At 38.1% G+C, this 20,843-nt stretch overlaps 5 protein-coding genes across 8 annotated transcripts; 1 reads left to right on the forward strand and 4 right to left on the reverse strand.

Moving 5' to 3' along the window:
* Positions 1 to 488: 488 nt before the first annotated feature.
* Positions 489 to 6,220, forward strand: LOC18587935 (transcription factor MYB3R-1-like). Its single transcript, XM_007011998.3, has 12 exons — positions 489 to 668; positions 996 to 1,210; positions 1,412 to 1,466; positions 1,661 to 1,718; positions 1,802 to 1,896; positions 2,011 to 2,114; positions 2,451 to 2,579; positions 2,800 to 4,591; positions 4,919 to 5,265; positions 5,429 to 5,543; positions 5,619 to 5,846; positions 5,937 to 6,220. The coding sequence occupies exons 2-12, from the start codon at positions 1,128 to 1,130 to the stop codon at positions 6,060 to 6,062; spliced, it is 3,132 nt and encodes a 1,043-aa protein (XP_007012060.3). The 5' UTR covers positions 489 to 668; positions 996 to 1,127; the 3' UTR covers positions 6,063 to 6,220.
* Positions 6,221 to 6,296: 76 nt separating this feature from the next.
* On the reverse strand, positions 6,297 to 9,354 carry ASP3 (aspartate aminotransferase 3). The gene is made up of 11 exons (XM_007011999.3): positions 9,045 to 9,354; positions 8,878 to 8,949; positions 8,646 to 8,791; positions 8,460 to 8,559; positions 8,236 to 8,356; positions 7,854 to 8,017; positions 7,543 to 7,680; positions 7,168 to 7,289; positions 6,899 to 6,993; positions 6,609 to 6,729; positions 6,297 to 6,512 (listed from the first exon to the last, which is right to left on the reverse strand). The coding sequence occupies exons 1-11, from the start codon at positions 9,234 to 9,236 to the stop codon at positions 6,431 to 6,433; spliced, it is 1,353 nt and encodes a 450-aa protein (XP_007012061.3). The 5' UTR covers positions 9,237 to 9,354; the 3' UTR covers positions 6,297 to 6,430.
* Positions 9,355 to 9,656: 302 nt separating this feature from the next.
* On the reverse strand, positions 9,657 to 13,939 carry LOC18587937 (aspartate aminotransferase, cytoplasmic-like). Of its 2 annotated transcripts, none has more exons than XM_088809585.1 (12): positions 13,798 to 13,939; positions 13,098 to 13,169; positions 12,576 to 12,637; positions 12,411 to 12,494; positions 12,032 to 12,131; positions 11,836 to 11,956; positions 11,381 to 11,544; positions 11,168 to 11,305; positions 10,933 to 11,054; positions 10,439 to 10,509; positions 10,171 to 10,291; positions 9,657 to 9,972 (listed from the first exon to the last, which is right to left on the reverse strand). In XM_088809585.1, the coding sequence occupies exons 1-12, from the start codon at positions 13,894 to 13,896 to the stop codon at positions 9,888 to 9,890; spliced, it is 1,239 nt and encodes a 412-aa protein (XP_088665711.1). In that variant the 5' UTR covers positions 13,897 to 13,939; the 3' UTR covers positions 9,657 to 9,887. The 2 variants fall into 2 exon arrangements, with proteins under 2 accessions (XP_088665711.1, XP_017982648.2); XM_018127159.2 differs by having other exon boundaries at positions 10,439 to 10,533.
* A 254-nt stretch (positions 13,940 to 14,193) lies between these two features.
* Positions 14,194 to 16,610, reverse strand: LOC108663434 (tetraspanin-19-like). Of its 3 annotated transcripts, none has more exons than XM_018127165.2 (5): positions 16,142 to 16,610; positions 15,557 to 15,636; positions 15,202 to 15,282; positions 14,817 to 14,921; positions 14,194 to 14,496 (listed from the first exon to the last, which is right to left on the reverse strand). In XM_018127165.2, the coding sequence occupies exons 1-5, from the start codon at positions 16,188 to 16,190 to the stop codon at positions 14,242 to 14,244; spliced, it is 570 nt and encodes a 189-aa protein (XP_017982654.2). In that variant the 5' UTR covers positions 16,191 to 16,610; the 3' UTR covers positions 14,194 to 14,241. The 3 variants fall into 3 exon arrangements, with proteins under 3 accessions (XP_017982654.2, XP_017982651.2, XP_017982652.2); XM_018127162.2 differs by having other exon boundaries at positions 15,557 to 15,656; positions 16,142 to 16,603; XM_018127163.2 differs by having other exon boundaries at positions 14,194 to 14,493; positions 15,557 to 15,656; positions 16,142 to 16,601.
* Positions 16,611 to 17,308: 698 nt separating this feature from the next.
* LOC18587938 (RNA polymerase I-associated factor PAF67) lies at positions 17,309 to 20,775 on the reverse strand. Its single transcript, XM_018127157.2, has 8 exons — positions 20,252 to 20,775; positions 20,015 to 20,173; positions 19,552 to 19,883; positions 19,048 to 19,387; positions 18,254 to 18,402; positions 18,055 to 18,148; positions 17,670 to 17,741; positions 17,309 to 17,553 (listed from the first exon to the last, which is right to left on the reverse strand). The coding sequence occupies exons 1-8, from the start codon at positions 20,621 to 20,623 to the stop codon at positions 17,509 to 17,511; spliced, it is 1,563 nt and encodes a 520-aa protein (XP_017982646.2). The 5' UTR covers positions 20,624 to 20,775; the 3' UTR covers positions 17,309 to 17,508.
* Positions 20,776 to 20,843: the final 68 nt, after the last annotated feature.

Here is a 20,843-nt window from a genome sequence, read left to right on the forward strand (position 1 = left end):
ACGTTTTTGGTTCTGAACAGACAATATCCATAAAACTAAATTTGAAGAGAAAACTAAAAAGAGAACAAGAAAATTTTGAATGCCTTGTGAAGAGTTAAAAAATATGAAAGAGGCTTGCTAATAAGTGAAAATATTTTATTTTTATTTAATTAATTATTAATTTTTTTAATATTTATTTTTAAATTCTTATCATTTTTATTATTTATTTTATTAATGAGGTGGCAGTATTTAGTGGATTGAGAGTGTATCATGTATTAAATATTAATCTAAAAAAAGAAAAAAGAAAAAGGTGGAAAAATAAATTTGGCCGTTGGGAATTTGAAAAAAAAGGCTAGCGTACCAACTATGGACGGCCACGATTCCAACGTGGAAAAATCCAGACCTTTAAATTCAAGACATGTTCGATCTTTAACCATAGGGTTTGAAACTCCATTAGTCCGCCCCTTTATGTTTGAATAGCTCTCTAGACCGTTTCATTTTCTCTCTCTCTCTCTCTCTCTCTCTTTGCTTTCTCTCATATCTTTTCATCTTCTGTAATCTTCGCAGTGCATTTGCAGATCTCTGTCTTTAGTTTATCTCCCTATCTTCGCCTGGATCTGCAAATGCGCGGCGTTTCGACTTCCTCTCTCCTCCGATTCTCCATTTCTCGGTTTTCGAAGCTTAGTTCGGTGAGTGCTTTACTTCTTTTCTTTTTGTAGGGTATTTTTTTCATCATCTTATGAATTTGAAATTTCTTCCATCGATCTTGATCTCTATTCCAAAGACTAAACAATTTGCTTTAAAAGCTTAATTCAATTTCTGAGTTGTTGAAATCTGAATGAAATCAAATTTTGATAATGATCTAGGGTTTGAATCTGAGAGAAAGGATTAATTTTGAACTCGAATTCTCTACAAATTTTCAAATCGTTGACTTCTGACTTTTTAATTACTATAAAATAACTTTCATATTGTTTTCTTTTTTCTGATTCCTTTTTTTTTTTACCCTTCTATGCTAGTTTGCTCTGTTGTTTCGCGGGGAGGAAATTTGTAGTTAGGTTGATTGATAATGATTTGGAGAGCTTATTGCGAAGAGAAACGTTGTCGAGTGGGAATTGGGGTATGCAGATTTATTCATCTACAAAGAAACTATGGAAGGTGATAGAACAATATCGACTCCTTCAGTTGGGCTCAGCATCAGCGATGGTGCTCAGACAATGCGAGCTCTTCATGGGTATATTCTCTTAAAAGCATAATGACTGTTACTTTTAATACCTCTTACTTGAAAAATTTAAAACCATTCTTCGTGTTCTTGGCTGCTCTCGTCCTTTTCATAGTGGTTTTTTTTTCTATTACTAAATTGGTAAGTTCTCTTACAAGAAATTGAATGTTTTATGTACTGCTGAATTTTTCTGACTTTGCAATCCTTCCGTAGGAGGACTAGTGGTCCTACAAGACGTTCTACAAAAGGACAATGGACAGCTGAAGAGGTATATATCTTTCCCTAGTTTATGGTTGCTCTCCTGTGTTTTAGTAAGACTACCTTTTGATAACTTTATTACAATGGATCCAGTGATTTTAGTCCCATCCTTTAATTTATTTGTGTGTGTGTCTGTTTCAGTGTATGTATATGTATATATTTAGATGATTTTCTATTTGACAAACATATTATATTTGCTTCCAGGATGAGATTCTGCGTAAAGCTGTTCAACGTTTCAAAGGAAAAAACTGGAAAAAGATAGGTATGATTTTCGAATCGAAGTGGCATCATAGCTCTTCGTGTGTCGTTTTGATTGATCTAATTGTAAAGCTGGTTCATCTGCAGCGGAGTGTTTCAAGGATCGGACTGATGTACAGTGTTTACATAGGTGGCAAAAGGTCTTGAATCCAGAACTTGTTAAAGGGCCATGGTCAAAAGAGGTATTTTTTTTGCTACTTACTTTCTCACAATTCCTTGAATTGACTGTTCTTGATAAAATGAACCATTTTTCCTTTGATATGGCATTTTGAGTTGCTTTTGTGAAATTTAAACAGGAGGATGAGCTAATAATTGAGTTGGTGAACAAAATTGGGCCTAAAAAGTGGTCAACCATTGCTCAGCACTTACCTGGACGTATTGGAAAACAATGCAGAGAAAGGTGTGATTGTAGAGCTGTTAATTTTAATATTTAACCCCACTTATATTTGGAACTTTTGAAAAAGCCCAAGGAGGGAGGGGGAATTTGGGATTCTTGGAATCTGACCTTTGTTAGGGTGGTAACACTAGGCTAAGCCTGGATGCATTGGTTTAAACCTGTTGAATTTTTACAGTTTGTGAGAGTTTTTCCTTCTGGATGTTATTGTAAACATATTCTGCTGGATTGCATAAAAGTATTTTGCTGTTGCAAAGCTCCCTTTTTCAACCAAAATATAAGGAAAAAAAAAAACTTGTTCCTGTCTTACATTTGAGCTCATACAACTAAATACCAATGTAGGTGGCATAATCATCTTAATCCTGCCATAAACAAAGAGGCATGGACTCAGGAAGAAGAGCTGGCTCTGATTCGTGCTCATCAGATTTTTGGGAACAGATGGGCAGAGCTCACAAAGTTCTTGCCAGGAAGGTATGTCGACTTATTATTTTTGAGAGGCCATACCTTTCCATCAATTCAATGTTGTGTAGAGGTCACCTATATTCTATATTCTCTTATTCTTAGTTCCTCCAGTGATTGCAAGTCATCGTCTGATATTTTTGTATTGTTCCACTAATTAGAAGCTAATATAATTTTTGCATTTGACTTGCCAATGACTTGCTTTATCTCCATCTTTTCGTATGGGTAACAGGACAGACAATGCTATAAAAAATCACTGGAACAGTTCGGTAAAAAAGAAATTGGACTCTTACATAGCATCCGGCCTTCTAGACCAATTTCAGTTCCCCCTTCTTGCAAATCAAAGCCAGCCTATGCCTTCATCTTCTTCGAGGGTGCAGAGCAATGTAGATGATAGTGGTGCCAAAAGTAGGACAGAAGCAGAGGACATATCAGAATGCAGCCAAGAATCGAGCATGATTGGCTGCTCTCAGTCTGCAAGTGATATGGCTAATGCTGCTGTAAATACAAGAGAGCAGCAATTCCACTTGTCTGAAATGCCTGGTGTGGAAAAGGAGAAGAATTCCAGTCCAGCGCTATGTTCAGAAGAGTATTACCCATCTTTGGAAGATGTCAATTTCTCCATTCCAGAAATATCTTGTGAAGCAGGGTACTCTGCTAGTGGGGATTATCAGTTTAGTTTACCAAATCTACCTAATATTTCTTCCATAGAACTGGGGCAAGAATCATCAGGGTTGCCAACTCACTGTATAGATGCTAGCGAAAGCCATGAAATGATGAATGCTGCATTTCAAACTTCTGTAGGATTAAATGCTCCTACATCTTTTGTAAATATGGTTACAACTTCTGACAAACCAGAGCATATGTTGATAACTGATGATGAATGTTGTAGGGTCCTATTCTCGGAGGCAGTGAATGATGGATGCTTTGCCTCTGAAAATTTTACACAAGGATCTAATATTGTTGAACTGGGTGGCTGCACAAGTTCATCACTTTGTCAGGCTTCAGACATCCAAATATCTGAAACTGGAAGAACTCCAGCCTCACAATCTAATTGTCCTTCAAGGTCTGAAGTATTGGCAACCTCATGCTGTCAATATTTTGTGTCTCCGTCAGTTGCTTCAGTCGAGTATGGTTCACTTATGTCCGGCAGAGAGCCCAGTCAGTTAAATGGTCAACCTTTTGGAACTCAAGAGCAGGAATTTACTATGAATGCATATGATGGCTTTATCTATACTAATGATGATCATACAGGTAATACAGACCTGCAAGAGCAATCATACCTTGCCAAGGATTCTCTGAAGTTGGTTGCGGTGAATAGTTTTGGTTCAGAATCTGATGCAATGCAAACTTGTCCCACCATGGATGATAAGCCAAACTTGCCTGAAGAACAAGATGTTGGAGCTCTATGTTATGAGCCACCTCGATTTCCAAGCTTGGATATTCCATTTTTCAGCTGTGATCTTATACCATCTGGCAGTGATATGCAGCAAGAATATAGTCCCCTTGGTATTCGCCAGCTGATGATGTCTTCTATGAACTGCATCACTCCATTTAGGTTGTGGGATTCGCCATCTCGAGACGATAGTCCTGATGCTGTGCTAAAAAGTGCTGCCAAAACTTTTACTGGTACACCATCCATATTGAAGAAACGCCACCGTGACCTTTTGTCACCTTTATCAGAAAGAAGAAGTGACAAAAAGCTGGAAACTGACATGACATCCAGTTTGACTAAAGATTTCTCTCGTTTGGATGTTATGTTTGATGAGAGTGGGACTGGCAGCACATCTCAGCCTTCTCAATCTGAACCTAAAACCCACTCTGGTGCCTCCGTGGAAGAAAAAGAAAACCTATGTCAAGCATTTGATGGGGAGCGAGACAATGGGGGAGATCGCACTGAATCGTTAGATGATAAAGCTCAGAAGAAAGATTCTAATGGAATTAATTCCCATGGGAATATGAAAAAAGAAGCCTGCGATATTGATACAAAGGCCAAAACTGATGCTGATGCTTCGAATAAAGTTGTGAGTTTTTTTTGTCCATTTATTATTTTGATGTTAGTTTTCTAGCTTAAGGTGCAGATGTTTGATTAAATCCCTGTCAATTTTTTTGGACCTATTATTTAATGATGATTTGATTAGGAGTAATAATACAGTAATGGTGATTGTTTATTTAACTCAGACATAATGCTGATAGCTCTAAGTACATCTTACACTGTTTTCTCTTGTGGTCTTATGTTGGAAATCTTGGTCATAATTCTTCTTTCTTTATTACTCTTCTTTTCCTTTTTGCATCAAATGTTGAATTATTTATTATTTACTAATCTCTCTCTCCCTCTCTACTTTTGACAGGTCCAACGGCCTTCAGCAGTGCTTATTGAGCATAATATAAATGATCTACTGTTGTTTTCTCCTGATCAAGTTGGTCTTAAAGTGGACAGACCATTATTGGCTTCAAGCACACGAACTCCAAGAAATCAGTATCATAAAAGCTTTGGAGCTATATCAAATCAGGGTTTTGCTTCTGAATGCTTATCCGGAAATGCATGCATAGTTGTTAGCTCTCCTACTTTGAAAATAAAGAACAGCGAAGGCCACTCAATTGCTGTTACTACTGTGCAATGTGTGACTTCATCAGCAACCGCAGAGAATTTGGTTGATAATGCTGGGATTGATGCTGCTATTGAAAATCATAATATGTTAGATTCCACTCCTCCCTATTGTCATTATGCTGTTATAGTATTATACTATTTTGTTTTGCTATTCAGTGTGCTTGTAGTGCTGCTTTTCTTTTATTTTCTACTTCAAATGCCAGGATAAATCAATTTGTTGCTTATGAACTTACTTGATGTGGATTCCCAGATTTGGTGAAACTCCATTCAAAAGAAGTATCGAATCCCCATCAGCGTGGAAGTCTCCTTGGTTCATCAACTCTTTTGTTCCGGGTCCAAGGATTGACACAGAAATAACAATCGAGGTATAACAACTTCAGGTAGATTTAGAATCTATAATTTTTTGCTTATGCTTACTAATAATCCGAATTCCTTTCCAGGACATAGGATATCTTATGAGCCCTGGGGATAGAAGCTATGATGCCATTGGGTTGATGAAGCAATTAAGTGAGCATACCGCGGCTGCTTATGCTGATGCCTTGGAGGTTTTGGGAAATGAAACTCCGGAATCAATTGTAAAGGGAAGACGATCAAACAATCCTAACGTCAACGAGGACAAGGAGAATAACCAGTTGGAAAGCCGGTCACATTTGGCTTCAAATATCCTGGTATTACTAAGAAACTATGCTTAATTTCGTCCTCTTCTTTTGCTATTATTATCGAGCAATTACTTGAAAATGGTATGCAAACTTTTGCAGGCAGAGCGCCGGACTCTTGATTTCAGCGAATGTGGAACACCTGGAAAAGGAACTGAAAACGGGAAGTCGTCAACCTCCATGAGTAGTTTCTCAAGCCCCTCCTATCTTTTGAAAGGTTGCAGATAGTGATTTCTTTTGGCTTAAAAAGCCTCCCAATGCATTACTGTTTGTAGTCTATACCATATATATATGTATGTCATTTTTTTTTCCTTTTAAAAATTTGAATTCAATTTGTTGTGGATCTAATTAATTAATTGATAAAAAGATTGTTCAAGCGCATAAAAGTTTCTCCTGCTCTCCTCACTTTTACTTGTGTCCCAAGGAAGGGTTGACAAAGAAACTGAGGCAGGAAAGGTAATATTCACCATAAAAGCTATTGAAGTGAATTTATTTTTGCCCTTTCAGTGTATTGAGGGTTGCAATTATTATTGAAATGGTAACAGAGAAGCGGAAAAACAAATACAATTGATATGATTGGCTGTGAAAGGTTTCTATTACATACGAGTAACGGCAGCATGAATTGCATCAGCCAGATGAGGGACAGTCTTGGAGCTCAGACCTGCCATGCTAATCCTCCTGTACACGAGAAAATATGTGAATGGGAATCACAATCCAGCAAAAGTAAACAACCCAATTTGAATAATTTGGTTTAGCAAGTAATGAGCTTCTTACCCATCAGAAGTCATGTAGATGTGGTATTCTCTGGTCATAAAGGCTACTTGCTCTGAATTCAGTCCAGTGAAGGTAAACATTCCGATTTGTTTGATAATATGGCTCCAGTCACCAGGTGTTCCTGCCAACGAGAAAGAAACATAAATACAAGGATGAACGTTGTTCAAAAGTAGCTAAGCATGCCTTAAAGTTGAATGACCTCTAGCATATTGTTGCATGGTATATCGGCAGAATATCAAAACAAAAGTAGGCAAGAAATTGAAGTAAGATATACTGAACTTTGAGATTACCTCTAGCGCGCAAAGCATCAAAAAGTTGTTGGCGCATGCTGATGATGCGGTCAGCCATTGCCTTCAACTCAATAGTCCATTCATTGTACATGTTTCTGTTGGTGGAAAAGGAAAAAGAAAATTAAGGACATCCTTTCAGGAGTAATTTATTGAGTCTATTTCCTCATGGATACATCATACATGGTATCCGCAAAACCCAATTAACAAATAGAGTTCTTGCAAACTGCAAGATGCAAGCAATAGCGATGTGGATAACCATAAACATGTACCTGTCCTTCAGGACGGTAGCCACAATAGATGCACCATGAATCGGTGGATTTGAAAACATGGGCCGAATAACAAGTTTCAACTGGCTCTCAACCCTGCTTGCTACATCAGCTGTCTTGCAGACCTATTGATGATAAAATTTGTGATAAACAATCAGAATAACTTCTGCAGGTCCACAAACAAGACAGAGAAAGATACACAAGTAGATCTACTAAGTCGCAATTGTACATTGTGGTGACAAAATCTTGATAACACATGACTTGTACAAAAAGAGAAACACAAAAAAAGAAAAAAGGAAAAAAGAGAAGCTATAATCAATCAAAAGATTGTGATTTAGTGAATACTAAATCTCATAGACATCAATCTTAGAGTCTTACAACACTTAGTGCACCAACACGTTCCCCATAGAGGCCCATGTTCTTCGCATAACTCTGAGCTACAAAGCATTCACCACCATCAGCAACAAACATGCGAACAGACTGTGCATCTGCATCCAGATTGCCACTAGCAAAACCCTATAATGACAGGACAGCATTTAATCCACGTTGAAATGGTAACTTCCTTCAAATCCAATCAATTAAATGATTCAAACTGTTTAAATTTCTTGATATGCAAATGTAATAATATATATATATTTTTTTTATATGCAGACGTAATATACACATTGTTGCATTCAGTTTCTACCTACCTGGTAAGCACTATCAAAGAAAGGTAACAGCGCCTTTGATCTCATCAACCTCCTAATTTGCTCCCACTGCTGAAGGGTGGGATCCACACCAGTGGGATTATGAGCACAGGCATGAAGAAGCACAATAGCTCCAGAAGGGGCAGAACCAAGGTCCTCCAATAACCCTGTTAGCCACAAGAAAAGAATATCATATAATCAAGAAATTAACAGAATACAACTAAATCTATCAGGTCCTCATCGGACTCCAGAGAAGGAAGAATCAAAAACAAGGTATGCATAACTAAGTATGAAGAAGCAACTTCAACAATAATGATAGAAAATACACAATTGGATCGATGTAGCTAGTAAAAAACAATACACACATTTGTAGAAGTTTTCATACCCCGGAAATTCAATCCACGTGTTGCTGGATCATAGTAGCGGTAAGTTTTCACAGATAGTCCTGACAGAGTAAAAATCTTGGGGTGGTTTCCCCATGTTGGCTGTGGAATGTAGATAGTGCGCTGCAAAACAACACCAAAAAGTATAGTCGAGAATGAAAATTGATTACTTCTAAATTGGCCCAAAGGTTAATAAATACATAATAAAAATAAACAAGAAGCTTACTTGATGATAATGCCTAGCCAAAAATTCAGCTCCAACTCTCAATGAACCGGTCCCAGACAAACATTGAACTGTAGTAACCCGCTTCTCTCGAATAGCAGGGCTACATTCAAACAAAAAAAGAGAAAGGGATTATGTAACAAAACTAATGTAAACTCTTTGATAAGATCAAAAATCCAATTAGCAAACCTGTCAGCACCGAAAATGAGCTTAGCACTTAAATTATTGAATTCTGCTAATCCAACAATGGGAAGATATTCCTTAACACGTGACCTGTCGTTGACCAACATTTGCTCTGCTTTTCTTACCACATTAAGAACAAGAGGCTTTCCTTCCTGTTACCAAAATACAGAAAAATTGAACATTTCAAACAAGAAGAAACAAGAAAATCAAACCTTTCTCTGTAAAAGACGAAAATTACCTCGGTTCGATAAGCACCAACTCCTAAATTCAACTTAACAGGACTGGGATCTTTGTTATATGCAACGGTCACCTAATTAGCCAACGGTACGGATTAACTAACTGTAACTGCTTAGTTATTTTAATTATAATGAAAAAAGAAAGCGAGAGAGAGAGAGAGAGAGATACTCCGAGAATGGGATCTTCAGGGGCACGAACGACGTGAGAGAAAACCGACTCCCCGTGAAAACTGGCCGTGGCAGAAAATGATACGGCGGTTTGAGACTCCATCAACGGCGACGCGGTTGCAAGGTGTCTGACCAGAGCGCTTAACCGCCTATCGGTGGGCGAAGAAGAAGATGACGTAAACTCGGGGCGCATGTTAGCTTTGTTGATGCGTTTGAACGCTTAATCTACTCTTCTTCGTTTTTGTCTTTGGCAAATATTTTTGCTTTTGCTTGCCGAAACTGATAGCTGGGTTTTTGTTTTTATAAAGAATAGATTGACAAAAAGCTCACGCCAGTACGCGGCGACTGATGGTCTCTGCCCGTTATCCGCTAAAGTTTGCATGATTCAATGGGGCCCACCTTTGCAGTTAATATGCGCGCCTTCTAAGTGGGCAAGAGGAAAATGCCACGTGGCGAATCGATTCCTAAGGTGATAGAGCAGTCGGGTTTCTGGCACGCTTGCCAAGGCAGAGTTATATTCAACGCTTTCTACGAATATATATGGTCAGTGTCACGACTTTTCTTATTTGTATGCAACACGTATCCTTCGTTTCCATACCTTCAGAAACCCAACTTTGTCTGTTAGGAAGGAGATGGGGGATGGGGGAATCTCCATATATAAGCAAAATTCAGTTCAGTTATTCAATAATAGATTGGAAAAACATTAGACAGGTTCAAACAAATTGTTCAGAATTTCCTCTTGTGAGCAGCTTGAAGGATCAAGTAGTATGTGTAGGCTATAGGCTACCGTCCAGGTTTCGGTCGGATGGAAGCTGGGGAAGATGCGAGAGCTCAGGGATAGGTTTTAGATGATGCGAGTAACTGCAGCATGTATTGCATCCGCAAGATGTGGAACTGCTTTTGAACTTAGGCCTCCCATGTTAATCCTCCTGCAAGTTAAAACGATGAGTGATGAGGAAACTTGATGAAGAGTATTGCTTTAGTTACTGATAGAAACATGACAAAGATCTAAAGATGGTTTAGGGTAAACGTTGCACAAAGGCTGATGATGAGCAAGAGAACATGAGCTAGATGACTCGACCGGAAGAAAAACTAAACATAAAGCTATGAGTAGTAGATGAAACTACCCATCAGATGACATGTAGATATGGTATTCTTTAGTCATGAAGCGGACTTGCTCTTCATTCAATCCGGTGAAAGTATACATTCCGACCTGCCTGATAATATGGCTCCAATCCCCTGGAGTCCCTGCCAAAAGAAAAGGTAAAAAGGCCTAATCAGCAACCGTTGAGAGCCTCTCTTAATAACTATTATGTTCATGGTTGAATGATTAAAAGCAACTCATCCAACAGTCAACATAGAGGTAAAGAATTGACAGAACTTAGAAGGATTTACCTCTGTTGCATAAAGCATCATAGAGTTGCTGGCGTACTTTGGCAAGACGATCACTCATTGCTTTCAGTTCACTAGTCCATTCGTTGTACAAGTCCCTACAGGTAAAGAATTAACAAACTGACAAGAGTTTAAAGCATGGATTCGATGCTAGATAAATCATTTCTAACACTATTGAGATTAAAAGCTCCAAAACATGGGTATACTGGAGACTTATCTTTGATAATTATTTCTAATAATCATAACATTTATTCATATTGCCACTGGAAAGGGAATCCAACCTCATTTACATTCTCAGATACGCCTCAACTCTATTGTGTTATTTCAGAAATACTCGTTTGAACGCATTTCTACTGTCTTTTTACCTTTTTATATTACCCCTCAGTAATCTTCTTCTTACATAAAACAATAATTCAAAAATTTTAGAATACCAATGCCACATTTACAAGGCAGACACCTGAGTTAATTAAAAGTCTAGTAACTGAATAATATATTACCTATCCTTCAGAATGGCAGTAACTATGGCTGCACCATGAATGGGTGGGTTTGAATAAAGGGGTCTGATCACAAGCCTGAGCTGGCTCTCAACCCGCCTTGCCACATCCGCCGTCTTGCAAACCTATATCCAAATTATGATTATTATAGTAGTGACTAATATGCAGATATTTGGACAATCTTGTTCGGTAAAACAGATGGATATTAGCTGTTAGGAGATTTAACATAGTGGCTTACAATGCTAAGCGAACCAATGCGTTCCCCATAAAGTCCCATGGTTTTTGAATATGATTGAGCTACGAGGCTTTCACCACCATCACAAACAAACATCCGAATGGACTGTGCATCAGCATCTAGACTTCCACTTACCAAACCCTACAAGCAGTCCATCAATCACTAAATGAGGTTCAATTAAAAACCTAAAGCCATGAGTATTTAATAGTTGATTACCTGATAAGCGCAATCAAAAAAAGGTAATAAGCCTCTCAGTCTCACTAACTGCCTGATCTGTTCCCACTGCTGACAAGTTGGATCAACACCAGTAGGATTATGACCACTTGCTTGGAAAAGCACAATGGCTCCAGTTAAGGCAGAGCCAAGATCTTCCAAAAGGCCTATCACCACCAAGATGAATTATCTAATCCATGAGAACAATGATGATAATCATTTCCAGTGCAAAATACTTTGTTAGGGGGGATGTTATAACCACTTTGGAATAAATCATTGTTCAGCAAAAGACAACTGACATTAGAATAAAATTAGGTATCTCTTGCGCTATCCAAATTCAGACACACAATTATAGCTTAAACTTGTAATAAATATGATATATAGAAACTGGTGGTCCAAATCAAATTGCAGTGTGCAAGATTAAGCTTCCACAAATGAAATTTGTTTAAAAAGTAGACCTTGAAAGTCTAGCCCACGTGTTTTAGGATCATAATAACGGTAAGTCTTCAAAGCTAGTCCTGCTGCAGATAACAAATTTGGATGATTTCCATATGTTGGCTCAGGAAGGTAAACCACAAGCTGCAAATTAAGGTAGACAGTAAGGTTAAACAGTCCGATTGCATGGCATAAAGGAACAAGGGGTAAGTCATTTACTTGGCGGTAATGTTGTGCTAAAAATTCAGCCCCGAGCCTCAGTGAGCCACAACCTGACACACACTGGGCAGTAGTCACTCTACTTTCCTTGATGGCAGGGCTTTTCAAAAGCAAATGATATAAGCAGCCAGCAACAGAAAAAATACCTTCAGCTAAAAATCAAAGCTTAAAGAAGCCAAAAAAAAAAAAGTTCATGAAATAGCCTAATAGCATCAGAGATCTTTATAATTTTAAGATTGAATACGCAAACTGCAGCCTTGCTAAATGATACACAATCTTCTAGTCAGTATTTTTAGTTTTTAAAATTTCAATACTTCCTCACCATGAGATGGGAAAATTGGTCTAATAAATATTTTAAACCAGGCTAGTAGTGCTGTACCTGCCAGAACCAAATATGAGTTCAGCACTTAATCTATTAAATTCTGCCATTCCTGTTCTGGGAAGGTACTCCTTATCAGCAGACCTAAATATCAGTCAGATAAAATGGAATTCGGTTATGACTCGAGCAAAGTTATGATTGGAAAAACAATAATGAAATACCTACAGGTCATTAGCTAGTGTCTGCTCCACTTGTCTAACAACATTCAGCGTATGAGATTTTCCGTCCTGTCATGCCATGAACAAAGCCCATCTATTGTTTGCATCAAAGACCAATAAGCATTGTGATATAATGAAATGCTCATGAAAGTTATCTTTCTAACATTTATCCATAATTATAGAGTTGCTGCCCAGCCATCAACAGCCTAATGAAACTGAATGGTTTGGTATCGTGTTTATTTCACTAAATACGATACCTAAAAGAATCAGCCTTGCAGCAATATCATGGCTTCATTTTTCTGGTGAGAAGCTGGTGATAGGAATGATCATATCGAAGTGCAAAGACTATAACCATGATAAAAGTTCACATCCTTTGGCAGCATGCCAAAATCTTGAAATGGATAGATAAATACACATTATGGATGAATGCAACCCCATATCATGAACATTCCGTCCAGAATTATACTTGCAGTGGTCAATGTGGGTGAGAGAAATATCAATAAAACTGGCAAAGGGAACAAATGCTCACCTCTGTTCGATAAACACCAATCCCCAAGTGCAGCTTATTTGTGCTGGGATCCTTATTGTAAGCGACTGTTGTCTTTTCATACAATATAACAGCATTAAAAACCAAGGAAATCTTAATTCTAGAAGCAACAAACAAAATAGAGAAAGGGACTCTAATACTGGACAATGGTCAGAAATGCTGCAGCACAAGCTTCCCATCATTTTGATTAAACCAATCTAAAAAATACGGCTCAAATTTTTTATTCAAAAATTTAACATCAACTTGACTTGTTTCCTAGCCCCAATCTTTACATTGTGTATACCTCACATTGAAAATCAGGGTTGGTGATAATTTCAAGCTTAACAAGACAGAATTGAGACATTTCCTTGTGTTTCTGCCTTCAATTGGAACTTGGCCACAGTTAAGAATCAATTTTGACATATATATTCATCAAAATAGATAAAAAAAAAAAATCCAGATCCAGGACCCTTTGGGAGCTCCGTAATCAAAACCCAGTTGAAGTGTTGAAACGATCATTAACCAGGTTGGATTTTTGAGTTCCTAATCAAGTACTTGCTAGTAAGCTCCATAGACAACAGCAAATTACTCCTAGGCAGTGAATGAACTCCAAACCTCTTGAATTTGAAAAGAAAGCAGTAGGGTATAGAACAAGCAGTCAGAATTTGGTACAATTACTTGGAAAAAGCATAAAAGCCAGTACCGCGTAGACTGGAATATCAGGAGCTGGAGGTACGTTATGGAACAGAGAATCACCAGCTGAGTCAGTTGTGGTCATCTCGTTAAGCTTCAGATACTCCATAAGTAGTATCAAGATGAAGAATGGAAGCTAAGCTGCCGCAACAAATGTGTTTTTATGGTTTCTCAAGTGGAAACCTAAGTGGGTCAGGGTCAGCCTTATGGAGCGAACTCGGATATGCAGCAAATTCAATGCTAATTTGGTTTTTTTGTTCATCAAACAGAGCTAATGTTATTGGTCTTGGTCCCCTTTGGATATCTCGATAAAGACCAGCCTTTTCACCGCCAACAACTTCCAGTTTACAATCAGATAAAAGGGGAAAGCCAAGAGATGATTCTTCTTTTAACAATTAACCCAGAATAAAGTACAAAAAGAATTTGACATTTTGCCATTAAGGTAACAAAAAATTCAACAAACAATAGGTGTTCTTTGGGATTGCATTCTAAAAACACTCTCAACATATGCCAACAAGCTTTGTCTTGGGTGGCCTGTACGCAAAACTTCACATCTGCCGCAATTCAGTCTGGTGTTAACGAGTATACCAGACCCGGTTCCCACCAGAAAGGACCTGGTGAAATCGGGTATTTCCCAATGCCGGGTCTGGGCCATTCTCTCAATGCCAACAGTCCACAGGATTATTGCTAAAGCAATGACACTGACCTGCTAAAAACAAAATGGTCCAATTACCAAATGGTCTTACATCTTTGACTGGCAAGTATGCAACAACAAACAGCCATTACTGAACAATATTACTTTAATTTATGGTCACTTCCAAGATGTTTTCTCAATTAAAAAGTGAAAAGGATTGTAAGGAAATGATTTTCTTTCTATGAACACATTTGTGGCTATTAACCACAAAAATTTTGGGTTGCTTTCCCATCAACATAGAAAGTAAAAGCTTGCATACAAGTTTTGTACAGAAGAAGCAGTGTTGTGATTGATGGAAATGTAATCACAGGACAGCATGAAAAAGATAGGATTACCTGTGGCACTAAAATCATGAGAGCAATCAACTGACACATCTTCTCATGGAAGATAATAAAACTCTTGAAATCTTCATGGCTCTCATCAATGTATTTAGCGATTAGCTGTCACAGAGGAACGATCGATGAAGTTAGATAGGAGGTAAGAGGAATTTACAACCAAGCTAGAAGAATGGTTTGAACCAACCGAGAGAGCTATTTGTGAAGCAACTTTAAGAAAGAAATGAGAATATTTTACTTTCAGCAAACGTTAAACCCTTTTCCAGGATTTGAACATGTCGATTGAGATTAAGCTGATTGATTGTTAACATGTGAAGCTATATTCAAACAGGAGATATCCAAAAAATGCACCATGGTAGTTAATATGGGTGTCGAGAGAGCATACCGAACTCCAGTCATACTTGAAGAAAGTTGTGACAATCACAGCAACTTCCAGAAAAAGAAGGGAGCAGATGCTGAAAATGTACTGAAAGCTTGGTTGAGGAATAGCTTGGTCAATGACTGAATGGAAATACTACATTAAAAAATTTGAAATAATTAGTTATTCCAAAAAAGTGTTCTTTTCTTTCCACAGCACATATAAGCAATGACGAAAGCAACTTCATTGCCATCTTCCCATAAAAGTTTCAATAAATGAAACTTCAGAATCCTAGATATCCTTTTTTCCTTCTTCAGTTTTCTTCTCTCTTAATCATGGCAAGTTACAAATTAAGGAAATCCAAGCTCATTAAAAAGGATACTATGCAAAGAATGGAATTGTTGATATAATTAGAGACCATATAACTGAACAGCGTGCTCAAGCAGACAGCAATTCCCACACCTAAACATGTATAGATAAACCTGTTAAACAGAGGCAAAAATGTTCAGAAGTGCGTAGATTTGGTACCAAAGATAGCAAAGTTGGTGAGGCAGTGATTTCACATGTTTTGAAGCTAGTTGATTGTCAGAGTCCATTTGAACAAATTGAACTAAAAGAAGCCGATATATGTAAATAACTCAAAGTAAACCATGTTTATGTACAATTTTCCATTTAGTGCTTGACCAAGCTAAGCTATCTATGTTTACGACCAAGCTTGGCCAATGCTAAATTGGAAATTCTACATAAACATCTAACTTGAAAAGAGAAAATTTGCCTTGAACATTGATGGGTATATAAGCCCAAAACTATGAATAAGAAGAGAAACATGCTATAGTAGGAAATAATCAATGAAAACAACAACAAACATGAGAATAATATGATTTCAACATAGACCAAGAAGAAGTGCAGGTAAAACATGCTTCAACTGATACACTATTATAGGGAGAAAGAGATATTAAGAGTCTACCATGGTTTGGGAAGAGATGAGTGAAACGGCAGTCCAGCAAAACCATCATTCCACTTCTTTTGGAGCCAGAGAGAGTAGACAATAATGGCAATCCCAAGAAAATTCATAACGAGGTTGACTATCTTCATTGAGTAGTGCAAGCAGCACCTGCCGCACCTTGTCATGGCTGGCTGGCTGGCCGGCAGATAAGTGTCCCTAATTGGTCACAAACACTTTTGGTAAGCAAGCAAACATTGACTTGCCTTTCGATCTGAGATACCACTGAACGGAGACTTTATGTATCAGAGTGGTGGTGGCCCCAGCCATGCGGTTAGGCCGAGAAGAGAAGAGGAGCATGTGTCTCATGAGAAAAAGAAGAGAAAAGGTAGCCTTAAGGCTTCCATATTTTTAGGGACACAATTGTTCTCTGGGCAATTTGGAGTCGACACGTGCGCTTGACTATGAGAGAGCGAGTGAGCAAGTGATGATCGAGAGAGAAATAGATGTAATTGCCAAAATGGTGGTTACGTTGAAAGTTAGATGGGATACGAACAACGACTGCAGTATGAAGAAGACGAAGAAGAAGAGAAGCAAGGGGCGGGTGCATCTGCCATTCAAAACGTGAAACAAGTCAAACAATTCCTGCAGCGGATGGGGACTGAAATTACAGAGTCTTTGATATTTTAGGTGTAAAACAACGATAGCCCTTTGGAAGGAAAGCATCGTCAAGGCCAAACCAGTTCCAACTCCTATGGCAATATCCAAGGCTTTGGAAAGAGCACAGACATTTCCTGAATTTCTGAATAATGCAAGTTCGATTTCCTCTAGCCAATGGTCGTCTAACCCACAATGGAAAAACAAGTCACCAAACCTTCTAGTGAATTATGAATATTTTTCCTTTAAAATTATGGTCCGCACAAAACTTCTGGAAAGAATCGTCATCGATGCCAAATCTTGCTTCTGCAACTAATATAAACCATGAGAGGCAATGTAGGTAATATTGGATGGAAATCAGCTTCGTCCCTCACGGAAGGAGCAGAGTACTTAATGACATTCATTTTGCACGGTTGAATGTTCAGTTCATTGATTGCTCGATAGATGATTACAGTATCACGACAAAAAATTTTCTGCCATGCCAGCAAAGCATAACTAGGATTAAACCTCTTTTGACGTTCTTAGTTCTTACGGTGCTCATATCAAGGAACTATTTATATCTTAAATTGAATTCGACACAGCAGGTACACAACTACATCTGAAGCCAAGCACATTCCACTAATTCAAAAATAAGGCATCAAAATGCCCATGTAAATAAAATTAAATCTCTGCCAAGTGTGAAGGTAAAACCATCAAGTAAAATCTGTCTACTCCAAGCGAGATAAATTGGCAACCTATTCCAGCTTTATCCGATCCATATCATTTATCACTCCTTCAAGCTGTAATAAGAAGGTCCAAAAAAGATCACCATAAGTAGTAAGTAGAATAAACCCAGAATGCTTGGCTATAGAATGCTTGGCTATGCATGCATAAGCAAGAAGTATATATACCATACCTTGACAACCTGTCGCAAGAAGTAATCACCATAACGTTTCACAGGCTTGGATTCAACAACATGGATCATATCCTGCAGCAAAGTAGAGTGTGACTTGCAATGCCAAAAAATAGAGAAATTAGCTAACCTCCAAAGAAAAAAGGGAATTCACAGCCTAATATGATATATTGAAAACCATCTCTTGACACAACTTTAAGTTTTAATTTACATTAGCTAGTCTGAAAGAAATTCAGCTATTGTTTTCCAATGGAGATACCAACAAAAACTTGCTTGTGTGTGCTATCTGTGCCTGCAACTAAAAATAGCTCTAAAGATGGCATCATGACTTAAAAGCATATTTTCAAAACAGCACATAGATACTTGCTTAAGATAAAAATTAACATACATCATCAATGTAGAAGTCCACATCAGCATTAGAGATAATCTTTCCATCAGAATCAACAGCATGAGTTTTGTGCTTGTATGTCAACAAGATAGTCCTATAAAATATGACAAAAAGGAGGTCAGTACCTCATACACAATAAATTAAGCAACCATGGTTAAATCAAATACAAAGGAACATGAGGAAGAAAAAAAATGTCCACCTCAGAGTGGGCTCATCCACTTCCATGTAATTTGCAAGCTTCCCAAGTGATATAGTTGAATACACTTTAAGAAAAGTCCGGACACCTGATAACAACTGTTGCTGCTTCACTTCATAAAGAAACAGCTTCAACTGAAGTCTGTAGGCATCCTGCAGTAAAATAAATTAAATAGCAGTTGGTAAAACTCACATAACACAAACAAAAGGAAAGGCCAATATAAGAAGACCAAGCTTAAAGAACATGCCAAGTGACCTTTTTGCTTCCCTTCCTCAACAATAAATAAGTATCTGAACTTAAGATCTACGCTATCTCTCCCACCCTACTACCGCCTAAGCTTTGTCCTCGGGACAGGGTCTCCATCCAAATGAGACACAATTATTGCTGAAACTAAATACATTAGATTGAGGAAAGCTAATCATCTACTAAATACAATGAACCAACATAACATGTGCCTAAGCTCTACATCCGCATTATTTGTGAATCTAACAAGATAAATTTGCAGGTATGTTTTTTTCATACCAAAACTAGGGGTGCACAACCTCACAGTTCCAAGAAATAGTAAACAACCTATGGCCTGATAATTGATTGTTTTAGGGGCAACTAAACTATTAGCAATATAAGAAATATAAAAGAGCCTAACTACTGCAAGTTTATGTGACATAAACATGTAGGCTGAAAATAACTGAAAGGACTGTGGGTGTAAATATTGAAAGGAATAAGCATAAATGATTTATTTAATGTGCTTCCACCAAAATCTTTCTCAAGATTGCCTAGAAAACAACAAACCTAAGTACCTGGTTGTAATTTACAAGGGGCTCCTCAAAACTTGGAGCTGAAGGGGTAATAAACTTGGGACATGCATATGAGAAGAGCTCATCATAGATGGCAAAAGCTTCATCGTCATATCTTTGCATCCTAGCCATCTTTTCACCATATTTCTCCCGCAATTGAGAGTTCACAGTCTCCTCAACAAGCTTCACTTGGGGGCAAAGTGAAAGACATATTGCCAGCAAGGCATACATCTGTTCATTCTTTTTCAGTATCTGTTCATACTGCGGAGATTTCTGATGAAACTGCTTGGTCTTGTAAATGTACAAGAGAATCTTATTGAATTCACGAATAGCCTCCACATACCTTTAATAAGAAATACTAACTTTAATAAAAAAAATTATTATTATCAAGCTCAACCAAAAAACGACACAAGAATTAAAGTTGAATAACAATTTTAGTACAGGCAGAAAAAGTTATTATACATTAAGAACTCATTACATGGTAAATATGGCAAAATGAAAACATACCTCCTCAACATGAGATTGGCAAAACCATAATGATATATGGTTGTAATGTGACTTCCAATAACACTGGTGTAAACACCTTGTTGACTAATGTCAATAGGAAGCAAGCACTTGAGCCCGGTTTGGTAATCACCCAACAGGCAATGTACACGTAACAAACCCACCATACTGAAGTATCCCAACACCTTCAAGACATTGCTTCCACCACTGTAATCATACCCATCAGTAGCAGTAAATTGTTCAAGACCCTCCTTCTCCTGCTCTAATATCTGCATAATATTCGACTTCTCCACAAAGGCTTGCAAGTAGTTAAGCACCCCATACACATTCCACGCCTATAAAAAAAACAGAAAAACATCAAATCCCCACAAGGACAATGAGAATAAATACAGTTCAAATGACAATTTGCTTTCATAATTTCATAATGCAAAAAGACCAATAAGCAAGTTGCGGGGAATTGAAATACCTGATCATATTGCCTCAGAAGCGCGATTTCCTGCTCACTTTTGTTCTTCATTTTGGCTCTGTATTGACAGAAACTCTGGAACTGGTACACAAATTCATCCACCATGTCCCATAACCATTGATTTGGTAACTGCATGTTAACTACCCTATGCAACACCACCTAAGATAAAACCAAAGCCCAATCAAATTACTCCACGTCACAGAATCACAGATATGATCACAAATTAAAAATAATTACCTGAAAGAGGCTACAATAATTATCCCAAGAATCGATCCTCTGCTTGAGAGTGGGAGAAAGGCGAGCATAGAGGTGGCGAAACCACATCTCACGGTAAAGGAGGCAAAATACTTGGTCGTTGTCGACGTAATGAGCGACGGCGTCGACGGAGGGCCAGGGAGTGTCTTTGAAGAGACGGTCCGAGAGGGTCTGGAATGAGATCTCGTACATCTGGTGAATCTCGTAGACATTTTTCTCGCGAATGTGACGGTATAGGTGGCCTACGAATGACTTGACGGAGTCGGGGACGAAGTTGGGGTCGTAGCCGAGGTCTTGGCGGTGGGTTTCGTCGTAGTTGGCTGGGGCCTCCTCGTAGTCGTAGTTGGTTGCCATCGTTGAGGAGAGATTGTCAAGTAATTAGAAGATGTTGAGGAGAAAGGAGATCTGCACCTCAACGAAGAGATTTGGGAGTGAGGACCGTCGACTGTGAACGATGGTGTAGAGAGAGAGAGAGAGAGAGAGAGAGAGAGATTAGGGTTTAGTGAGGAAAGAACATGTGATGTGGGGAACTTAGGATTTTGGGCTTTCAATTTGTTATCTAAGCCCAATCTTA

This window comes from Theobroma cacao, chromosome 9 (assembly GCF_053813885.1).
Source record: "Theobroma cacao isolate CCN51 chromosome 9, ASM5381388v1, whole genome shotgun sequence".
Classification (NCBI taxonomy): Eukaryota; Viridiplantae; Streptophyta; class Magnoliopsida; order Malvales; family Malvaceae; genus Theobroma; species Theobroma cacao.